Source organism: Heterocephalus glaber, unplaced genomic scaffold (genome assembly GCF_053883595.1).
Source record: "Heterocephalus glaber isolate CG9 unplaced genomic scaffold, H.glaber_assembly_v1.0 deba00001687, whole genome shotgun sequence".
Lineage (NCBI taxonomy): Eukaryota > Metazoa > Chordata > Mammalia > Rodentia > Bathyergidae > Heterocephalus > Heterocephalus glaber.
The window spans coordinates 5,667,048-5,687,677 of NW_028258412.1; the positions used below are offsets into that span (position 1 = coordinate 5,667,048).

Here is a 20,630-nt window from a genome sequence, read left to right on the forward strand (position 1 = left end):
TCATTGACCTGGGTATTTCAGGGTGTTACGGGACTTTCAGAGAACCGTTTGATGCTCTAATGCAAAAGTTTATCCAAGCCATGGTTGGGGGGGTTATATATGAAGTGGATTTTGTTAAGAGGTTTTTATCCTTTTTTTCTTAGTTTTCAATCCTTGAGATTTTAAAAATGCTGTCTGTCTCTTATTCAGTGACAACCTACTCTTTTCCACTGAAAAGAGGGTACTTGTGATCCGCTTCAGCTCAATGGGAAAACCAGTACTGCTCTGGTCTGCCTACTGATTCTTGTCCCTTTGCTTAAAATAACTCCAGCTCACAGTGCTGCAGCTTTGGTATAAACTATTGGGGATAAGAGGTAGTAGAAACCCGTGAGTTTTTTCCTTGGGACTGGGATTGATTTTCATCATTTGACAGGGACTTCCCGGGGGCGGGCGGGGAGTCCCCACATCATCCCTGCCTTACTGTGCTCTTTGTCAGTATGTAGACTTTTGGGGGGGGGCCAGGTACCAGGGTTCAAACTAGGGTCCTTGCGCTTTCGGGGCAGGCAGCAGAACCACTGAACTAAATCCTCGGCCCAGTATGGAGACTTTGAAGCAGGGTTAAGCTAATTCATGGCAACCCAAATTAATTTTTTTTTTTTTGGTAATCTGTTAAACATAAATCCACAAATACTTGACATGTGTAATGGGCGGGCTTATGTAAATGTTACTCTGAGATGGGCATGATGGTGCATGCCTGTAATCCCAGCACTAGGAGGCTGAAGCAGGAGGATTGTCACAGAGTTGAGGCCAGCCTGGAATACATAGCGAGTCCCTGTCTCAAAAAAAGTATTGCTCTAACCTAAAACTTATATTGTTAGTTTCTTGTTTGTCTTCAACAGTTTGCTTTGAGAAAAAGCATTTCTTCCATCTCCCCTCCCAGATCAATTAAATTGGAAACAATATTGATACTGCGTTTTATAGCTGTTAATATGGAATGGATGGAGCATGTTGGAATATCTTCTGTGAATATGATTAATTCTCTGCTGTTCTTCCCACCAAATACAGTTGGGTGGTTTGATGTAGTTTACTATTGTTTATATTTCCAAGCTCAGTTCTAATATCACATATTGTCCAGAGATTTGTAAGTTTCTTATCTAAGAGTTTTGTGGTTGAGAAAGTCTTTTAAATTTCTCCTTTTAGACCACAGGATGGTAACAAGCCTACTGAGACTAATCAACCTCAATCTAGCACAGGGGGTTATAACCAGCCCAGCCTAGGATATGGACAGAGTAACTACAGTTATCCCCAGGTTCCTGGGAGCTACCCGATGCAGCCAGTCACCGCACCTCCATCCTATCCTCCTACCAGGTCAGTCTTTCTGTCTTGTGGCTAGTGAGGTAGTGGAATAACAAGTGTTTTTCAGATTGTTGACCAACTTGCTTTGGCTCCCTCAGGTAAGATTTGTTGTCTGACTCTATCAGTGATAATTCTGACCATGTATAGATACATTAAAGCTTCAGTCTGAGGTTCCCATAACATTACCTGCCAGCCAGCAACTTTTCTCTAAATACAGACAAATATAGATTCTTCCCTTTAATTTGGCTGTTTTTATTAACTGAGAAGGATAAGAACCAAACCATAGAAGCCATCTTGCCATCTTCTTCAAGGGGTAGAGTGTGCAGGGCATAACATTCCCACTGTCTTGAACCACAGGTGGTATGTGTGTGACTGTCCCATCAGGTGACTTATACTATTGGTGGTACAAATGTATCTAATCACTTTTACTGCTCTTTTTACTAATAAAGTTAAATCAGCCAAGTATAGTGGCACATACCTACAGTCCCAGCACTCGAGAGGCTGGGGCAAGAGGATTGCTGAGAGTTCAAGGCCAGTCTGAACTACATACCAAGACCCTGTCTTTTTTTTTTAGAGCCACCTAGTAGCAAGACATACAAATTGTGTATACCTGTAGTCCTGGTTGAGTCAAATGAATCACTTGAGTTTACAAATTTGAGACCATCCTGGGCAACAAACACATCAAGAGCCTATCTGAGGGCCAGGGATTTAGCTCAGTGGTTCTGGCACCTGCCTCACAAGCGCAAGGTCCTGAGTTTGATCCCGGTACCAAAAAAAAAAGAAAAAGATCCTATCTGAACAGGAAAAAATTTTTTTTAAATTAAAGAATATATTTCTAGTGTTGCATTTTTTTTTTTTCTGGTACCGGGAGTCAAACTCGGGACCTTGTGCTTGCCAGGCACGTGCAGAGCCACTGAGCTAAACCCCTGGCCCCCAGAATATATTTTTGGGTAATTTCCCTGCTGTGTGATTGTCATGTTGAACTAGTATCTTTTGTGTAGTACCTTCATTCTAAAAATTCCTTGTCTTTTCTTGATTAGTACCTAGATTTCATAGATAGGCATTTCTGAAAAGCTGAAACTATAGCAGAGCAGTCTTGAGTACTCAGGTGAATCTTTGAAAGAAAATTACCATTTTTTATGTGATGTGTCTCCTACACACACGAGACACACACTGTACCACCAAGCAGCCTTATCTCTCCAGGGAATTGCTGTCGTCCCTCAGAGGCAGTCTTAGAACTGACTGCCTCACTTAACTCTTCTAGGTTTTCTCAGTGCTTTTTTCCCTGGGTCAGTCTTCTCTGAGTACACATGTGTGTAGTCTTGTCAATACAGAAGTGTCTGAATTCCCAAATTTGCATTAAATGTAGTTGAAAATAACTATTGTTTTAAATGAAAGTAAAAGAGTATATAGATGAATGGTTTTAATTATCCCTTCCTTCCCATTTAAAGCTTATTAGTCTAAATATGAAACTTATTTTCATTCATACTGTTGATATGTAGAAAATAACTGCATTTTTAAGGATGTCTGTGACCCTTGTGAATATCTTTTCAGGGGTTTGGGAAAGTAACAAGCCTTCTCCTTCCTAAAACCTTTTTTAATTTATTTATTTTTTCTTTCAGCTATTCCTCTACACAGCCGACTAGTTATGATCAGAGCAGTTACTCTCAGCAGAACACCTATGGGCAGCCGAGCAGCTATGGACAGCAGAGTAGCTATGGTCAACAAAGCAGCTATGGGCAGCAGCCTCCCACTAGTTACCCCCCCCAGACTGGATCCTACAGCCAGGCTCCAAGTCAATATAGCCAGCAGAGCAGCAGCTACGGGCAGCAGAGTGAGTTGCTAAGAGAGAAAACCAAATAACATTGATTGTGTTTGGAGTTTCTGAACTGGGAAATGTTCTTTGCCGCTGTTTCTTTGGAATCCAGGATACTCTTTAGGGCCTAACATTCTGCCTAGCAGCTTGGGTGTCCCCATAATGATTTCAGTACTTTCTTTTCTTCAATTTAATTGTTCTTAATAAAATCTTACAAAGAAAGAAAAGAGATACTGTAACAGACCAGAAAAAATGTTTCGACTGCCCTGTTTTCTTTGGGCAGGTTATATGAAGCCAGAGTTCTTTATAATTTACCCATCCCAAGTCATCAAAAGAGAATGGGCAGGCAGCTATTGAAGGCTACAATGATTTTGATTGTCCAGAAAAAAACTATACTTTTAAAAATTTTTATATCCTTTTTTAAAAAATTTTATATCCTTAAAGGGAGAAAAATCAACTTACAGAATGCTTGTAAGTTTTTTGTTTTTGTTTTTGTTTTGTTTTGTTTTTTGGTACCAGGGATCGAACTCAGGACCTTGCGCTTGTGAGGCAGGCGACGGAACCACTGAGCTAAATCCCCAGCCCAGAATACTTGTAGTTTTGAAGGAGGGGTTAAATTAATTTTATGAGGTATTTTTGATGCTGGAGATTGAACCCAGGAGCTCACAGGCGTGTGCACTATTGTTGAGTTATATCTCCAGTCCCAGTTTGTGTGTGAAGTTACAAAAACCGAGAAATTGTTCTCAGGAATTTCGACCTGGATTTTTGTATTTAATTCAATCTATGGGCATGTTTTGTTATGACTATAAAATGAGTAGTGCTGCTTAGTGGAGCTCAGCTCTTAGAACGTGCTAAAGCCCTAAGAAACCTGGCTCTAATTTTTGTTTCTAGAGTGTAGCTTAAAGAAGCTGCTTTTGGAAACATCTTAGGATCAACAAAATTCTATGCTGTGTGTTAGAGGTTCCTTGCTCTCTGTGTGTGTGCGTGTGTGTGTGTGTGTGTGTGTGTGTGTGTGTGTAGGTGGTTTAGGCTAACTCTGCAAGGTTGTTTCAGCCTTGATGAACTAATAGTTTGTGTTGAACTTATGAGTGCCTACTGATTAGGAGTGCTTTATCATGGTGTAATGAAGATGATACTTTGATTAGTGCCTTACAATTGAGAATTCTGTGATTCCAGGAGAAAAAACATCAGGCAGTGGTATAAATGCTGGTTCATGGCTTACAGATGTGACTCTTTCCTCAGGTTCATTCCGACAGGATCACCCCAGTAGCATGGGTGTTTATGGGCAGGAGTCTGGAGGATTTTCCGGACCAGGAGAGAACCGGAGCATGAGTGGCCCTGATAACCGGGGCAGGGGAAGAGGGGGATTTGATCGTGGAGGCATGAGCAGAGGTGGGCGGGGAGGAGGACGCGGTGGAATGGGGTAAGAGCAAACCTTTTCTCCTTTTACCTAATTTTGTTTCATCCATAGGATTTTCAATGGAAAGAAGGGACTGAAAGACATAAGAAATTTATTCTACATTTCCATGGACAATCTGTTGAGCACAAGTCATCTTCTAAAACATGGAAATGTCATATTTATGGCATATATCAATTGGCAGTTTGCTTTTTTCCCTGCCAGTGTACTTTGTTGGGTTGGGGAGCACAAAGAATGGTTTTGAAACTAGAGCTTTCAGTTCCCTTCATGGTTTCCAGAGGTGAAAAGCCTCTGTGGATAATAGACTTGGGATGGAACACACACAATCCTTCTAACAACCCTAAGTTTTTAACTAATGCCTCTGAATGGTTGTCTTGAAATACCTGGTATATATATACTGCAGAAAAGGAATGCAGCTGTTTTCCACAGTGTTTGTCCCTAAGTTCTGTTTGTGCTCAGAATTGTTGAAGATTTTGATCTCATAATCCTTAAACTATGGCCTGAGGTACACCTGATACAAAGTTTGGTTGAAGCACAGAAAAATCCAGTGACTTTTGCAGAGTAATGTATCTAAGTATAGAATTGCTCCCCATTGGAGTTGTTAAAAGCCTAAATCAGTTTGACCATTTTGATTGATGGCCCAATCTGGTTTAGAAAACTTTGTTTAGATTAATAACATGACCCTCCTACTTCTGCTTGCCCTTCCCCTCCCTCCTCCCACTCCCTACCCCCTTTCTGGTTCTGTACTTTGATGAAGGTGAGGTATAATGTCGATGGTTAACATAATCCAGAAGGCTTAGTTCTGTGTGTGTTCTGTCCCTATATAAACTAGTTTTTTTAAAAAAAAGTTATGCAGAATATTATAAATTGGATTTGATGCCACTGTTATTTCAAGGAAAAAATTAAATAGCATTTATTTTTACAGACATTTCCAAATTAGGCAAAAAGTTGATCTTTTAATTTCATGCTAGCAAATCTCTTTATTATTAAAGATAGCTAATACTGTTTTGCATATTCTGCATAACTTTTTAAAAAGTCCAGTGAAATCTTTATTGGAAGTAAGTCATTTTATAACATACAAAAAATTGTGAATAAATTGATATAAAGTAAAATCATTAATTTGGAGAGTATCATTCCATTATAAAGGTTTCACTTCTTTATGGATGTTTTTAATTAGACCTAGACACTTGAAATTACTATCATCACGTCTCAGATCACCTAGAATTCTTAATAGTTTTCAATATCAAAAGCAATTTCAAGTTTATTCATTTTAATACTCCAAAAGTAATGATTCTACCAATTTTGCTAGACTGCTATTAGAGGGGGCCCCCCTTTCTGGATGAGAAGTCTCTCCTGGAGCCATAGAAGAGACCATGGCCTTCCCCATAGGTTTTTCAGCAGACTTTGATGCTACAGTCTGTTAGAGCCTGTGGGGACAGGACAGGGGCATTTCCCCTTCCCCTTTTTTGTTGTGGTGTGGTGATGGTTTTCAGTGTCTTCTACAGGTAAGGCACTTAATGTTGTTAACATGCCCTTTTTCATTGCCTCAGTATTTTGATATTTTCATTGGCTGTTAAACGTGGAAACTTTTTAACATGCTTTGTCGCATTTATATGCTACAGGTTACAAAGTGAGAGCCTTGTATACACTTCAATACTTAAAAAGTACCCGTACTCAGTACTCAGCCGGCAGCATAATGAAAAGTGGGACTAGACACGGTGTCCATATGGAGAGGAAAAATATACATAGAATATTTTTAACAAAATGTATTCATTGTATAAATGGAATCCTTCTGTAACTTTGGTAACTGCATACCTGTTGTTTGGTAATGAATCAGAGGAGGTATAATACTCTAGAATTGTATAACATTAAAGTGTAAACTTTTGTGTTTAAAGAGAGAGAACATTTTATGGTGTGTACTTTTAAAAAGGACGCAAAGCTGCATGCAACAGCTTGAAATTGTATATTAAGGTATTAAAGGTGCAATACTGGTTATAAAAAACGCAGGGCCTCCCACTGGGGAGCTGCCTTTATTTACTCTTTAAAACTAACTCAAAAAAGCCCAATTCGTATTCCTCCCTCCTCTCTTTAGAATATATAATTTTATATTGCCATAGTCATTATTTTTAACATATGTCTATAAAGTTGCACCCTCAGTCCTTTGAGCCTTGGTATTTGTTGTAAATTCTCCTTTCACAGCGACTGTTAGATCCATTAGTTTCCTGAACTGTATGGCTTTATGCTGAAGATTGGCTGGATGCGTCCTGATGTGTGTTGTAGGCATTTAATGTGGTTGTCTCCTGCCTTATTATACTGTGACTTACTAGAAGCCCAGGGCCTGGTTTGGCTCTCCCCTAGAGACGTTGGGGGTGCATCTTTATGAACATGGAAAGGTCCCTCAGAGCAGTTCCCTCTGCTTGCTGCTCCTCTCTATACCATGGTGTCCTGGTATTTTCAACTGATGGGGTGGGTGTTTGGGGTCTAGTTTCTTTACTTCCTAATTTGCCAAGTATTGCACTATTAATACCAGCCCCCGAAATGAAAGGAACCAGCCACACTGGTGTGTACAATCAGACAAGCAAGGTTGTATATTAAGAAAATTTGAGCAAGCTGCCCTGAAGAAAGGCATAGTGACAAGATGAGAGAGATGCATTGTTTGGAGATGTGTTTAGCCAGTGCCCTTCTTCCCCACGAGCCCCCCCAAGGCTCAGAGCGGTACTGGCTTTTAAAGGGAAAGGCCTTCATTTCTTCGTTTATCCCCCCAGCAGCGCTGGAGAGCGAGGTGGCTTCAATAAGCCTGGTGGTAAGTTTTTGAGTATTACCATGGATAGTGTTAAAAAAAAAATACAGTCAGTTTTTAGAAAACTATAATTTTTTATTAGCTTCATAAACGGTTTTAAAATGATCTATACAAAAGAGACTAATGGGTACTGCCGGCATTGTCTTAGGGGTAATAAGATTAACCTATGGTTACAAAACAAAGGGTAACTTGAAGTATTGAGCATCTGCTTCTGTAATATGGGGGAGATTACAGTTTTTTAATTTGGTTTATTTAGAGAAAAAAATTGACTTAAATTAACACTAATTTGGCACATGAGCATTGAGAGTGTATTTGGTAATGGTTTAGAAGCAAACCAGCAAAGAAAAAAGCAAACCCTAGCAAACCTTCCACCAATGTTAAAGAGGCACTGCTCCATTTTAGCAGTGCGGTTCATTTTGAATTTAATGAATCCCCATCAAATGGTGGTGTAGTAGATAGCTATGTGTGTTTGTAAGGTTTGTAGCTTGCAAGACGTGCACTAATAATATTTTATATGATCTTTCCTGGTTGGCAGGACCCATGGATGAAGGACCAGATCTTGATCTAGGTAATTTTGAATTCTTGAACTTTATGTTGTGCTTTATAAGTAAATGGCCCAATGCTGGGCGTGGTGGTGCACACTTACAATCCCAGTACTAGGGAGGCTGAGGCAGGGGGATCACTGGGAGTTTGAGGCCAGCCTGGACCCCATAATGAGTTCAAAGCCAGCCAACGTAGGGAGACCCTGTCTCAAAAAACCAAAAAAATAAAAAATGACAGAATTAAGGACAGGCTAGAATTGAGCAGCCTTATAAACCAATGTGCTACTCTTTATGTCATGGGCAGATTAGCGCTCCCTTTTTGTGAGCATCTGTTCATCATCACTTTAAACAGATTCACTGGGGACCGGGGATGTAGCTCAGTGGTGCTGTGCCTGCCTTGTAAGCACAGGGTCCTGAGTTGGATTCCCATTACCAAAAAAACCCCACTGGGCTTGTGGCACACACCTATAATCCCACCACTTGGGAGGCTGAGTCAGGATTGCTTTGAGTTCAAGGCCAGCCTGGACTACATAACAAGACCCTGTCTCAAAAAACAAAACTAGGGCCAGGGATTTAGCTCAGTGATTCTGTCGCCTGCCTCCTCACAAGCGCAAGGTTCTGAGTTTGATCTCCAGTACCAAAAAAAAAAAAACAGGCCTGGGGATTTAGCTCAGTGGTTTTGCCGCCTGCTGCGCAAGCGCAAGAACCCGAGTTCGATCCCTGGTACCAGAAAAAAAAAAAAAAACTAACAAAGTAAACCCAGAGTTCCGTGGGATTCTTGTTGGTGGCTGGTGGTTCACTTAGATTTGTGGTAAGCACCATTGGATAGTTGTGAGCAGTTAGTAAAGGCAGCCTTATACAAAACAGTAACTCCCTTCTGTCTTCTCTGAAAGGCCCTCCCATAGATCCTGATGAAGACTCTGACAACAGTGCAATTTACGTACAAGGATTAAATGACAATGTGACACTTGATGATCTGGCAGACTTCTTTAAGCAATGTGGGGTTGTTAAGGTAAGTAAAGTGTAACCAGCTAATGGGGCAGAAATTCAGACCACAGAACATTTTAAAGAAATTGAAAAGCTGGGCAAGGTGACACACGCCTATAATCCCAGCAATTGGGAAGCTAAAGCTAAGAGTATCAAGAAATTCAAAGCCAGGCAGGCCTTGGTGACACACAGCTGTAATCCCAGCACTTGGGAGGCTGAGGCAGGAGGATTGCCACAAGTTTGAGGCCAGCCTAGGCCTCAACTAGTGAGTTCAGCATAGTTCAAGACCCATCTTAGGGGGTGGGGATTTAGCTCAGTGGTTTCGGCGCCTGCTTTGCAAGCACAAGGACCTGAGTTCGATCCCCGGTACCAAAAAAAAAGACTGGCCTTAACTAAGTAGCAAGACTCTGTCTCATAAAGTTCAAGGCAGCCTGAACTACATAGCAAGACCCTGACTCAAAAAACAAAAGAGAAGCCAATTATAATCCCAGCACTTGGGAGGCTGAGGCAGGAAGATGACCGTGAGTTCAAGGCCAGCCTGGGCTACATAGTGAGTTCAAAGCCAGCCTAAATTACATAATGAGACCCTATTTCAAAAAAGACTAATTTGATGTTCAGAGTTTGTGAAATTCTCTAACGTGTTTCTAGATGTCTTGTTTACTGCTTAAAATACCCCCTTTCCCCAGACTTTAGCCATTTTCTGATAGAAATGATGCCAAATACAGTTTAAACAGAGTTGATAGCTTCAGGGTTTTTTGTTTTGTTTTTGATTTTTGAGACAGGGTCTTGTAGTTGAGATTGGCCTTGAACTTACTGTGTAGCCCAGGCTGGCCTCAACTCCAGTGATCTTGCCTCAGGCCTCAGTCTCCTGAGTGCTGGAATTAGAGGCGTGCACCACCTGCCCAGCTTTGAAGTCATTTTTACATTTGTTAGTTAATTGTGCAAATACAACTTTAGGTGAAATATACAACTTAATGTACAGAATTTTTTAAATAGGAAACATTTCTGTCCACCTCCCAGCATAAGAGTTTCATGAGTACAGTAGTTTTTCATCACTTTATATATACCCTGTTGAATCCCCATTTTCCCTTCTCCATCCTGGATTTTGTTTTGTTTTGTTTTTGTTTTGTTTTGTACTGGGGATTGAACTCAGGACCTTGCGCTTTCGAGGCAGGCAGTGGAACTACTGAACTAAATCCCCAGCCCCCGTCCTGGATTTTATTCTCATCTCTTAAAGATGTATTTTCAGGACTGCTTTGTTTCACATATTAGTTTTATTAGACATTGGTATATGGCATGACGATTCTAAGAACTGGGAATATACCAGTAACTAAACAAGTAATACTTGGAGTTTATAGTAAAAATAGACATGTATGCTAGGTTATGAATATTAGGTAGGAAAATAAAACAAGAAAGGTAGAGAGATTAAATAAGGAATGGCACCATATAGCTTGGAGTGGGATAATGGAGGGGCAGTGAGAGCAGAGCTCCTGGGGCAGGAGTTTGGCAGGTTCGAGGGATCTGATGTGATTAGGTTTTGGTCTGAGCTCCTGGAACATAATGGTGAGGTGTTAATGATATGGGGAGCCAACAAGGTGCTACAGACTTGTAATCCCACCACTTGGGCAGCTGAGGCAGGAGGATTGATTGCAAGTTTAAGGCCAGCCTGGGCTACATAGTGAGTTCTGGGCTAATTTGGACTACCTAGCAAGATGCTGTCTCAAGAAAAAAAGACATGGGAGGTACTAGGAGAAACAGTTTGGGGGAAAGAGGTAGGTCATTAGCTCGAAAGCATAGGAATTCTGTATTCTGCTCATAAGTATATCATAAGATGGCCCTGTGGCTCGGTGAACAGTGCTTTGGACCTCTACATACATGACAATTTAGACGGGCCAGGGATTTAGCTCAGTGGTTCCCGCGCCTGCCTGGCAAGTGCAAGATCCTGAGTTCAATCCCCAGTACCAAAAAAAAAAACACACGACAGTTTAGATACTCTTTTAAAAGGTCTGGATTATTTCTGTGTTTTTATACTGCAGGCATTCTTTTATATGGATCCTGGTACCTGGGTTTCTTTAGTATGTCTAGTTGATTCTTACTACTTGTATAAAGTTGCCACAAAGGGCCAGGGATTTAGCTCAGTGGTTTCAGCACCTGCCTTGCAAGCGCAAGGTCCGGAGTTCAATCCCTGGTTACCAAAACAAAAAAAAAAGTTGCCACAAATACTGAATTAATAAATGCTGGACTATTGTACAGGGGAGGTTGATTTATGTATATACATATCTCAGATTCTAATCTGAAATTATAAAAACAACTTAGCTGATGGACTCTTGTTTTCATTTTACAAAAGAGAAAAAAAAATTTAGAAGCATTAAGTAACTGCCTGAGGCTGACCCACTAACAGTGTCCAGGTGGCCCAAGAACTGTTCTTTCTTAGAGTGCCTTGTCCTATCCCCTACTCTGGTTTTTGTTTTTGTTGTTGTTGGTTTGTTCATTTTGTGATAGGGTCTTGCTACTTAGTTCAGGCTGGCTTCAAACTCATGCCAATCTTCCTGCCTCAACCACCATGCCCAGCTTTCTGCTCATCTTTTCAGAGAGCTGAAACTAGAGGGCAAACTGTCACACTATTCAGCCTCAGCTAGGAACAAGCACATCAGGCATCTTAAATTTTCTGCCACCCTGCTCATATCTGTAAATGACTGAAAGTACCATAGAGAATGGCACAGAATTATTTAGCAAGCAGGCAAATTTACAAATACTGAATCTGTGAATACTAGGACCAACTATATGTAGAAGAGAAAGTGTTGCATTGTTGAGAGGGATAGGTACTGAAGATTAAATTTGGGGTATCATGCATGCTAGGCAAGTGCTCTACCCCTGAGCTATATCCCCCAGTCCTTTTTTTGAGATAAATGATATTTTCAGCTGGGTATGGTGGTGTACACCTGTAATCTTAGTACTTGGGAGGCTGAGGCAGGAGGATCACAGCCTGGACTACATAGTGGAACCCTGTCTCAAAAAAACGAAGATATTTCCCGGTGAGAGCTATATAGAAGCTTAGTTGATTTTGGTATCTTATATAAGATAATTTTTCTCTGTTTATGCTTACATATATGCCTACACAAGCTACATAGTTTCAGTTTCTCATAATGTACTCTTCCCAAAGATGAAACCCACAGCCGGGAAGGTATCATGCGCATGTAATCCCATTACTTTGAGAGGATGAGGCAGGAAGATCACAAGTTCAAGTCCTGCCTAGGCAGCCTTAGCAAGACCCTAGCTTTAAAAAGGCTGGAGGTGTTAGGGGTTTCCTGGGTTCATTCCCCAGTACCACCCAAGAAGAAAAGATGAACCCCACAGTGGGCTTTAAGGTAGTATTTTAAAGATTTCTTTTTATGCGTATATATGTTGTTTGCCCAGGTATATGGGGTTTGTACCAATTAAGAAAGTAATGTTTAGGGCTGAGGATTTAGCTCAGTAGTTCCGCCGCCTGCCTTGCAAGTGGGAAGTCCCGAGTTCAATCCCTGGTACCAAAAAAAAAAAAAGAAAGTAGTGTTTGGCTGGGCATGGTGGCGCATTCTTATCCCAGCACTGGCCTGTAATTCCAGCACTCAGGAGGCTGAGGTAGGAGGGTTGCCATGAGTTCAAGGCCAGCCTGAACTGCATAGCAAGACCATTTCAAAAAAAAATAGAAATGTTTGCCAGCCGAGTGTGGTAGTGGTGGTGTGTATCTGTAATTCCCACACTCAGAAGGCTGAGGCAGTAGGATTAGCCACCTGTTCAAGGCCAGCCTGAACTGCATAGTGAGACCCTCTCAAAAAAACAAAATGGGCTGGGGATTTAGCTCAGTGGTGGTGCCACCTGCCTCGCAAGTGCAAGGTCCTGAGTTCAATCCCCAGTACCTAAAAACAGAAAAACAGGAGGAAATAGGACACTCAAAATTCTTTTTTTGGTGTTTTGAGACAGGGACTCGCTATGTAGTTCAGACTGGCCTTGAACTCATTATGTAGCCCAGGCTGGCCTCAAACTCATGGCAATCTTCCTGCCTCTCTTACCCAAGTGCTGGTATTGCAAGCACGAACCACTGTGGCTGATTAAAGACACCCATAATTCTAAAACACAAACATACTGATGTCTTAGTAGATGCTTATCTGTCTGTGAAAAGTTAATGCTTTCAACAGTCTGTGGGACTGTGAATTTCACATGGACTTGTACTCCCAAGCTAGTATATTATAGTCACATCCTAACTGTGCTAATTTTATGTGTAGATTAACAAGAGAACTGGGCAACCCATGATCCACATCTACCTGGACAAGGAAACAGGAAAGCCCAAAGGTGATGCCACAGTGTCCTATGAAGATCCACCGACTGCCAAGGCTGCTGTGGAGTGGTTTGATGGTAGGGTGTGCTTGCTAGCAGTCAAAACCCTGCTCACCAGGAACACTTGGGTTCTTTTATTTTTTCTTCCTGGTACCAGGGATTGAACTCAGGACCTTGCACTTGTGAGGCAGGAACGGTGCCATTGAGCTAAATCCCCAGCCTCGCATAAGGTCTTTGAGCAAATAAATGCTGGTGTCAATTTGCAGGAAAGAAAAGCTCCTGTTAATATGGGATGCCGTTAGAGTATCATTCTCTGGAAGATCTAGGGACGAGACAGAAATACTCTCTACATCACAATAGGGCTTGACAGGAGGGAGAAACTTGAGAACCATGGGAGCAAAAGGAATGCATTTCTGGAGAAAGCTGCTTGTCTATTTTTCTTTAATATTGGGAGGGCCAGGTCACCTAGGATTGGGAAGTCATTTTATATTCAGGTGTTTTTATAAGTCAGCCTCACTTAAAACTGCAGATTCCTCTCCTTGCATTATCAGAACGTACAGAAAACTCTTCATAAGAAACATCTCAGGGCTAGGAATGTAGCCCAGTAGTAGAGCACTTGCCTAGTATGCACAAGGTCCTGGATTCAGTCCCAAGCACCACAAGAAAAAAAAGAAATAGCCAGTGTATATTTGAGAGTGACTATATTTTAAATAAAGCCTGGACATCAATGCTAGAATTTCACAACCTACTTGAAAGTGTCAGCCATTAAGTCCTGGCTTTCCTTTCATGGCTCTTGTCCAGTCTCTCAGCCTATGTACTGCAAGGATCCTAGTACACATTCTGCTCCTTTCAGCTAGCTATTCTTTAAATAGTGAGGTATTGTTTTGTTTGGGTTTGTTTGCTTGGTGGGATTTGTTTGGGGGTAGAGGGATTTTTAAATATCTTTAAAGCCTTTTCAGGTCATGGGGACTCATTGGTAAAAATCTTGGAGATTTACAAGAGGAGGCAGGCTTGATGGCTCTGGGGACACCAAATTTGATAAGTGATTGAATTGATGGAAAAGGAGGAACTCTAGTCCCTCTGTGAGGGAGGAGTTGGAGTTTGGGGTGCATTGATGTTACCTTATTCTAGGGAAAGATTTTCAAGGAAGCAAACTTAAAGTCTCCCTTGCGCGGAAGAAGCCTCCAATGAACAGCATGCGAGGTGGCATGCCGCCCCGTGAGGGCAGAGGGATGCCACCACCACTACGTGGAGGTATTTATGCTTTCCTCTGATCTATTTCTTTATTCCTGTAAGTGTTTTTCAGCCCAACTTTTGCCCTTGAGAAACTTGATCAGTGTGGAGATGAAGTAATAAAAATGTGTGTAGAGGGCCGAGGATTTAGCTCAGTGGTTCCAGCGCCTGCCTCGCCAAGCGCAAGGACCCGAGTTTGATCTCCAGTACCCAAAAAATGTGTGTAGTGCCTGGTGTCAGCTCTGGGACTGCGATTTCTGTTTTGGTCTCATTGCATGAAAATGTCACAGGGTTGTTGGGAGCGAAGTGAAATAATACACATGGAAAGAGTATTGTACATGGACAGCCTTCTGGTCCATGGCTTGGTAGTTGTGGGGATGATGCTAATGCCTGTCTAGGTCACTGGGCCTGTGGGAGAGTTTGTTTTCTATAGCAAAGCTGATTCTATAAAAAGATGATTGGCTATTTCTTATTGCAGGTCCAGGTGGCCCAGGAGGTCCTGGGGGACCCATGGGTCGCATGGGAGGTCGTGGAGGAGACAGAGGAGGCTTCCCTCCAAGAGGACCCCGGGGTTCCCGAGGAAACCCATCTGGAGGAGGAAATGTTCAGCATCGAGCTGGAGACTGGCAGTGTCCCAATCCGTATGTACTTCATTATTTAGAGTAGTGTAATAACTGCCATGTGCGGAGGCACACACCTGTAATCCTAGCACTTGGGAGGCTGAGGCAGGAGGATCACCACAGGTTTGAGGTCAGCCTGGGCTGCATAGTGAGTTCAAGGCTGGCCTAAACTACATAGTGAAACCTTGTCTCAAAAAAGAAAAAAAAAGACTTCAGTGACTGTCCAGGTGAGAACAACAATCTGCCCCTCCGTAGTGCTCCCTCTGGTCCTATGGGTGCACTGCTGCCTGAGGCTGTGACTCAAGCTATTTTCTGTGAGAGGACAGATCCTCTCAATGTTTTGGGACCCAGACCTGATGGTTATGGTATAGAGTGCAAATGTTGCCTTTGCTCATTCCACTTCCTTAGTTCACTTCTTGATTTCTACTGTGCTGTGACTTTATTCAGGGGTTGTGGAAACCAGAACTTTGCCTGGAGAACAGAATGCAACCAGTGTAAGGCCCCAAAACCTGAAGGCTTCCTCCCACCACCCTTCCCACCCCCAGGTAGGTAAAGGTTTTGTGAACATCATCTCAGCTTTCTGGTGCTGAACCTCTTGTGCTGACTTAGTGGGCTTGGGAAACCAGCTGCCCATTACTAAGAACCTTAGTTACAATTGTATTATCAGTTCTAAAATGTCACCCAGATACTGAGGTTGAGGAGGTGGTAGGATCGGGGGTGGGGGTAGAAGCCAGGTAACAATCAGGAAGAATTTTCTGTGTAAGCATTTCTGGGAAATTGACAAAGAGACTCAAGAAAGGGTGAGGTTTAGGGCAGAGGATCACCATGAGTTCAGGGCCAGCCTGAGCTACAGAGTGAGACACTGTCTCAGAAAAAGGAGGGCCGGGGATTTAGCTCAGTGGTTCTGTTGCCTGCCTCGCAAGCGCAAGGTCCCAAGTTCGATGTCCGGTACCCCAAAAAAAAAAGGGCCGAGGATTTAGCTCAGTGGTTCTGGCGCCTGCCTAGCAAGCGCAAGGTCCTGAGTTCAATCCCTGTACCCCCCCCCCCCCAAAAAGGAGACCTCACTTCCATGACTCTGAGTTTGCTCTGACTTCTTGTTCTCAGTATATGCTTTTGGACCTTAAATGTTGAGATTGTGTCTGAGTTGCTTTCTGGGACAGGGAAGTAGACGCCTGTGCAGCATGTCCTCAGAGCCTCTGGCCACTGACTGTTGCTCTTCTTCACCTTAGGTGGTGATCGCGGCAGAGGTGGCCCTGGTGGCATGCGGGGAGGAAGAGGTGGCCTAATGGACCGTGGCGGTCCTGGTGGAATGTTCAGAGGTGGCCGTGGTGGAGACAGAGGTGGCTTCCGTGGTGGCCGTGGCATGGACCGAGGTGGCTTTGGTGGAGGAAGACGAGGTGGTCCAGGGGGCCCCCCTGGACCTTTGATGGAACAAATGGGAGGAAGAAGAGGCGGACGTGGAGGACCTGGGAAAATGGATAAGTACGTGGTGGGGAACAATTGCAGGCTGTGGGGCTCAGGGAGAACACAGCCCCTTCTTAGCTCTAACTGGAGCTGTGGTGCCAGTGTGGGGGCGGATGAGTGGCCGGGCACCTTTGGGTGCTGGCAGGAACTGCCGTCCTTTCCCCCCTTTTTTGGTACCAGCAATCAAACTCAGGACCTTGCGTTTGCAAGGCAGGCAGCAGCACCACTGAGCTAAATCCCCGGCCCCCCTTTCTAACGAAGCCCTCTTTGACTTGCAGAGGTGAACACCGTCAGGAGCGCAGAGACCGGCCCTACTAGACGCAGAGACCCGCAGAGCTGCATTGACTACCAGATTTATTTTTTAAACCAGAAAATGTTTTAAATTTATAATTCCATATTTATAATGTTGGCCACAACATTATGATTATTCCTTGTCTGTACTTTAGTATTTTTCACCATTTGTGAAGAAACATTAAAACAAGTTAAATGGTAGTGTGCTGAGTTTTTTTTTCCTTCTTTTAAAGATGGTTGTTTAACTAAGATTTAACAATGGGAACCCTTGTGAGCATGCTCAGTTATCATTGTGGAGAACCAAGAGGGCCTCTAACTGTAACAATGTTCATGGTTGTGATTTTTTTTTAAATAAAATTCCAAATGTTTATAAACAGTCATCCTTCTCAGCCTCTGTTCCACAGTCGCATGCCTTGGCCCCCAGGGAGTAGGGTGCCATCTAGATAAACAGCTTGTGTAAATGTCATTTGAGGGATAATCTAAAATGGTCATGGCATGAAAGAGCGGACCCGAACATTGTTTGTCACAGTAACAAACTGGCCTGACACACCTTTAATCAGAAAAGATTGGTTGTTGCCAGGTGTAGTGCCCCACACCTGTGATCCCAGCACTCAGGAGGCTGAGGCAGAAGAATTGCCCTGAGATTGAGGCCAGCCTGAACTACATAGTGAGGCACTGTCTCAGAAAAAACCAAAATGGTTGCTGTCTGGGAGACATTGGGGTAAAGGGGAGATGTAAACATGGAACGGATTCACCTTTTATCCCTTGCTGAATGGAAGCAGGTTCTTAGGAAGCGGCCCAGATGTTCTGGGGGGGGGGGGTTGCATCTCTAGGGCCACAGTAATAGCTCCCCGAGCCCTCCCGCAGATAGGCTGGGACTGACTTTTGGACAGAGGTTTCACATGCATCTCCCATTTTCTACGCTAGTGTGCATTTGCTCTCCCATCTTTGGAAAACCCTATCCTGTCAGTCCCTGCAGCTGTCAGCCATGTTCCTGTTCCCTCCTAGGAGGAAGTGCATATCTTCCCTCTTTCCCTCTTCCTCCCTTTGTCAGGAGTTTGAAACAGCTCTGAAAATCACCCACATCCCTTGCAGGTGTAAATGGGTGGTGGTTCCTTGTTTTCTATTTTCTGACCCCTAATAGCAAGAGGCCCCCAAGGCCATGTTGCTGTCTACCCCACTGCCTAGCTGATCTCCCGCCTTGTGGTTGTAGATTATCCCACAGCTGACCTGCATCCTTCTCTGCATGGGAATCTACATGGGCCTGGGCCTGCCCCATCTCAGCAAACCTTGTCCTGTGATTACCCCCGCCTGTCAGCTTATATAGAAATCCATCCACACACCCCTACCTCCTTTACTGCCTCTGCACTGACACCCTGGGCCCCATGCTCCCCTCAGCCCCTTAGACTTTCCTCAGATGCCAGTGACTATGGACACCAGTCATGATTCTAAAAACCATTTTGTAAGTCCCACCATGCTTGCTGTAGGCCACGAGGCACCTGTGACCAGCTGCCCTGCTCTGTCTTGCTCCTTGTCTAATTCCACAGGACAGTGCTGCTTCTCTAAGGGGACATGGTTGCTCCCATCTCAGCTGAGCCTCAGCACCAGGTCCCTGTGCCAGGCACTGCACCAAGTGCCTCCTCACATTTTCTTGGACATAAACGTAGAGAGGTCAAGGGACTTGCCATTGGGACCCTGAGGGGCCAAGTGTGGTGCATACCTGTAATCCCAGCACACAGGAGGCCGAGGCAGCAGGAGCGCCATGAGTTTGAGGCCAGCCTGAAATAACAAAAAAACCCAAGGGGAGAGTTACGGGACCCTGTTCCAGAAAGGTTGGGTGCTCTAGCAGCAAAGGTGTGACCAGTGCTAAGGGCCCCTGGACCAGCAGCCCTCCCAGGATGCTGCCATTACACAGATGATCACATCCCCCAGGAGGCACTGTGTAAGGCTGCCCAGGAGGGGCTGTAAGTCCTTGCATTGAGTGGCTTGTCCACACTAGCCCTGATGGAGGTGTTTCTCTGAGGAAGACAACAGTCTTAGTCCAGCACTCTGTTCCAAAGTCCCCTGGTAAGTCAACACTTAAAATAAAAATTCCAATGTGAACCAAGTTAAACCTCTCCTTTAAAAAAAAAATTCTAGGGCTGGGGATTTAGCTCAGTGGTTTCGCCACCTGCTGCGCAAGCGCAAGGACCTGAGTTTGATCCCCGGTACCAAAAAAAAAAAAAATTCTAGCACAGCCTTCTGGTCCCACTAGGCTGTACCCTCACAAAGGGCAAAGGTTGTAGGGCCAATGCGAAGATGGAACCCCAAGGACAGGCTCAACAGGAAGTAGCTTCCCTTCCCCAACAGGAAACAGCGTGGGGCTCAGGCTGAAGTGGCTATGGGGCTGAGAACAGTGCAGTCAGGAACAAGGCCAGGAGCTGGCTCCTATGCTGCCCCATCCCACCCCACTCTAGATGGGCCTAGGGTGAGCAACAAGCATAGTGTGATGGGGCAGGTTTAGAAGTGGCCCACTCAGGCGTTGTTTTGCTTCTTTCTCTTGGGAGGGCACAGGAAGCAGCTCTGGGTTACTTGTCCCACAGCCAAGGCAGAAGCAGACCAGCATGAATTCCTGCAGTTGGACCCACATCTGGACAAAGCAGCCCAAGACCTGCCTTTCCTTCACTCATCCTGCACAGGGCTTACAGACTCAATCCAGCCTGAAAAGATGTGTTAGTACCAGACTGTGGCCTGCCAGTGAGGCCTTAGCCAGAAGACTCCACAAACCACCAGACCTCTAGCTGCAACCTAAGACCCAGCAGGCTGCTCCCTGGCACCAGCAGCTGACACAAACGGCCATGTGCCCACGGCAGGAGCCAGAATGAATTGGCACAGCAGCCACTGCACTGCACACACAGGTGCCTCTAGACTCCATGCAATGGGCTCAGGCATCCAGCATCCAGCACTCTGGTCTCTAGCTGTTTCAGTCACTTCCCTTGATTCTTCAGGATGCCCTGCAGAGACAAGTTTTCCAGAGGTGCCCTCGTGGGCCCTGGGCTACCTCACAAAAGGGTATCAGGGCCAAGGCCTTTCAGGCCTTACGCCAGGCTCTGGCTGTACCAGTGAGGTCTGCACAACACTGTTACATGTCCTAGAATCAGAATACTAGAGGCTATGGTCTGGAACAGGCCTCTGGTCTAATCACAGGCCCCTATCTCATGGGAATGGAGAGGAGAAACATCCCTCTGTCATCCCCTCTAGAGGAATACTGGGAGCGCACCCCATCCTTTGGGCCACATGAGATGAGTTAGGCTATTATTTTTACATTATGATGAGATTACTACCATTGTTTCATTTTACAGATGGCACAACTGAAGCTCAGCTTAATCATCCCACCCAACAACCAATAGCAAGGTCTGGATTCTGTCCCATCTCTCCTCTGACCAGAACCCCAAAGTTTGCAGGGTAGGTACAAGCATGAGTCAAATTCCTGCACACAAAAAAGGCTAGGCATGGTGGTGCATGCCTGTAATCTCCGCACTCAGAAGGCAGAGGCAGGAAGATCCATTGCAAGTTTGAGGCCAGCCTGGGCTATGTAGTGAGTTCAAGGCCAACTCACTATTTCAGAAAAACAAAAAAAATCCTGTACAACACACACACACACACACACACACACACACACACAAACTGTTGCACATAGCCGGGTGTGGTGTGCTATTTAGGGATTGCAGGAGGATTGTAAATTTGAGGCCAGCCTGGGCAATTTAGCGAGACCTTGTCTCAAAATAAAAATTTTGTAAATGGCTGAGGATATAGCTCAATGGTAGAG

The 20,630-nt window shown here is 44.1% G+C and overlaps 1 protein-coding gene across 6 annotated transcripts in view; it reads left to right on the forward strand.

Moving 5' to 3' along the window:
- Ewsr1 (EWS RNA binding protein 1) overlaps positions 1-17,202 on the forward strand; it is a 29,318-nt gene extending 12,116 nt beyond the window's left edge. For 2 of the 6 annotated variants that reach the window (XM_004843380.4, XM_004843382.3), the window contains 12 exons: positions 1,180-1,347; positions 2,958-3,169; positions 4,394-4,574; positions 7,334-7,371; positions 7,904-7,936; positions 8,804-8,922; positions 13,163-13,292; positions 14,346-14,468; positions 14,926-15,088; positions 15,515-15,612; positions 16,297-16,549; positions 16,810-17,202. In XM_004843380.4, the coding sequence (XP_004843437.1) occupies positions 1,180-1,347; positions 2,958-3,169; positions 4,394-4,574; positions 7,334-7,371; positions 7,904-7,936; positions 8,804-8,922; positions 13,163-13,292; positions 14,346-14,468; positions 14,926-15,088; positions 15,515-15,612; positions 16,297-16,549; positions 16,810-16,849 (1,558 nt within the window). In that variant the 3' untranslated portion in view covers positions 16,850-17,202. Of the gene's footprint in view, positions 1-1,179; positions 1,348-2,957; positions 3,170-4,393; positions 4,575-6,190; positions 6,462-7,333; positions 7,372-7,903; positions 7,937-8,803; positions 8,923-13,162; positions 13,293-14,345; positions 14,469-14,925; positions 15,089-15,514; positions 15,613-16,296; positions 16,550-16,809 lie in introns of those variants that run through there. The other 4 variants (XM_004843381.4, XM_004843383.3, XM_087198108.1 and 1 more) reach the window with 3 other exon arrangements.
- Positions 17,203-20,630: the final 3,428 nt, after the last annotated feature.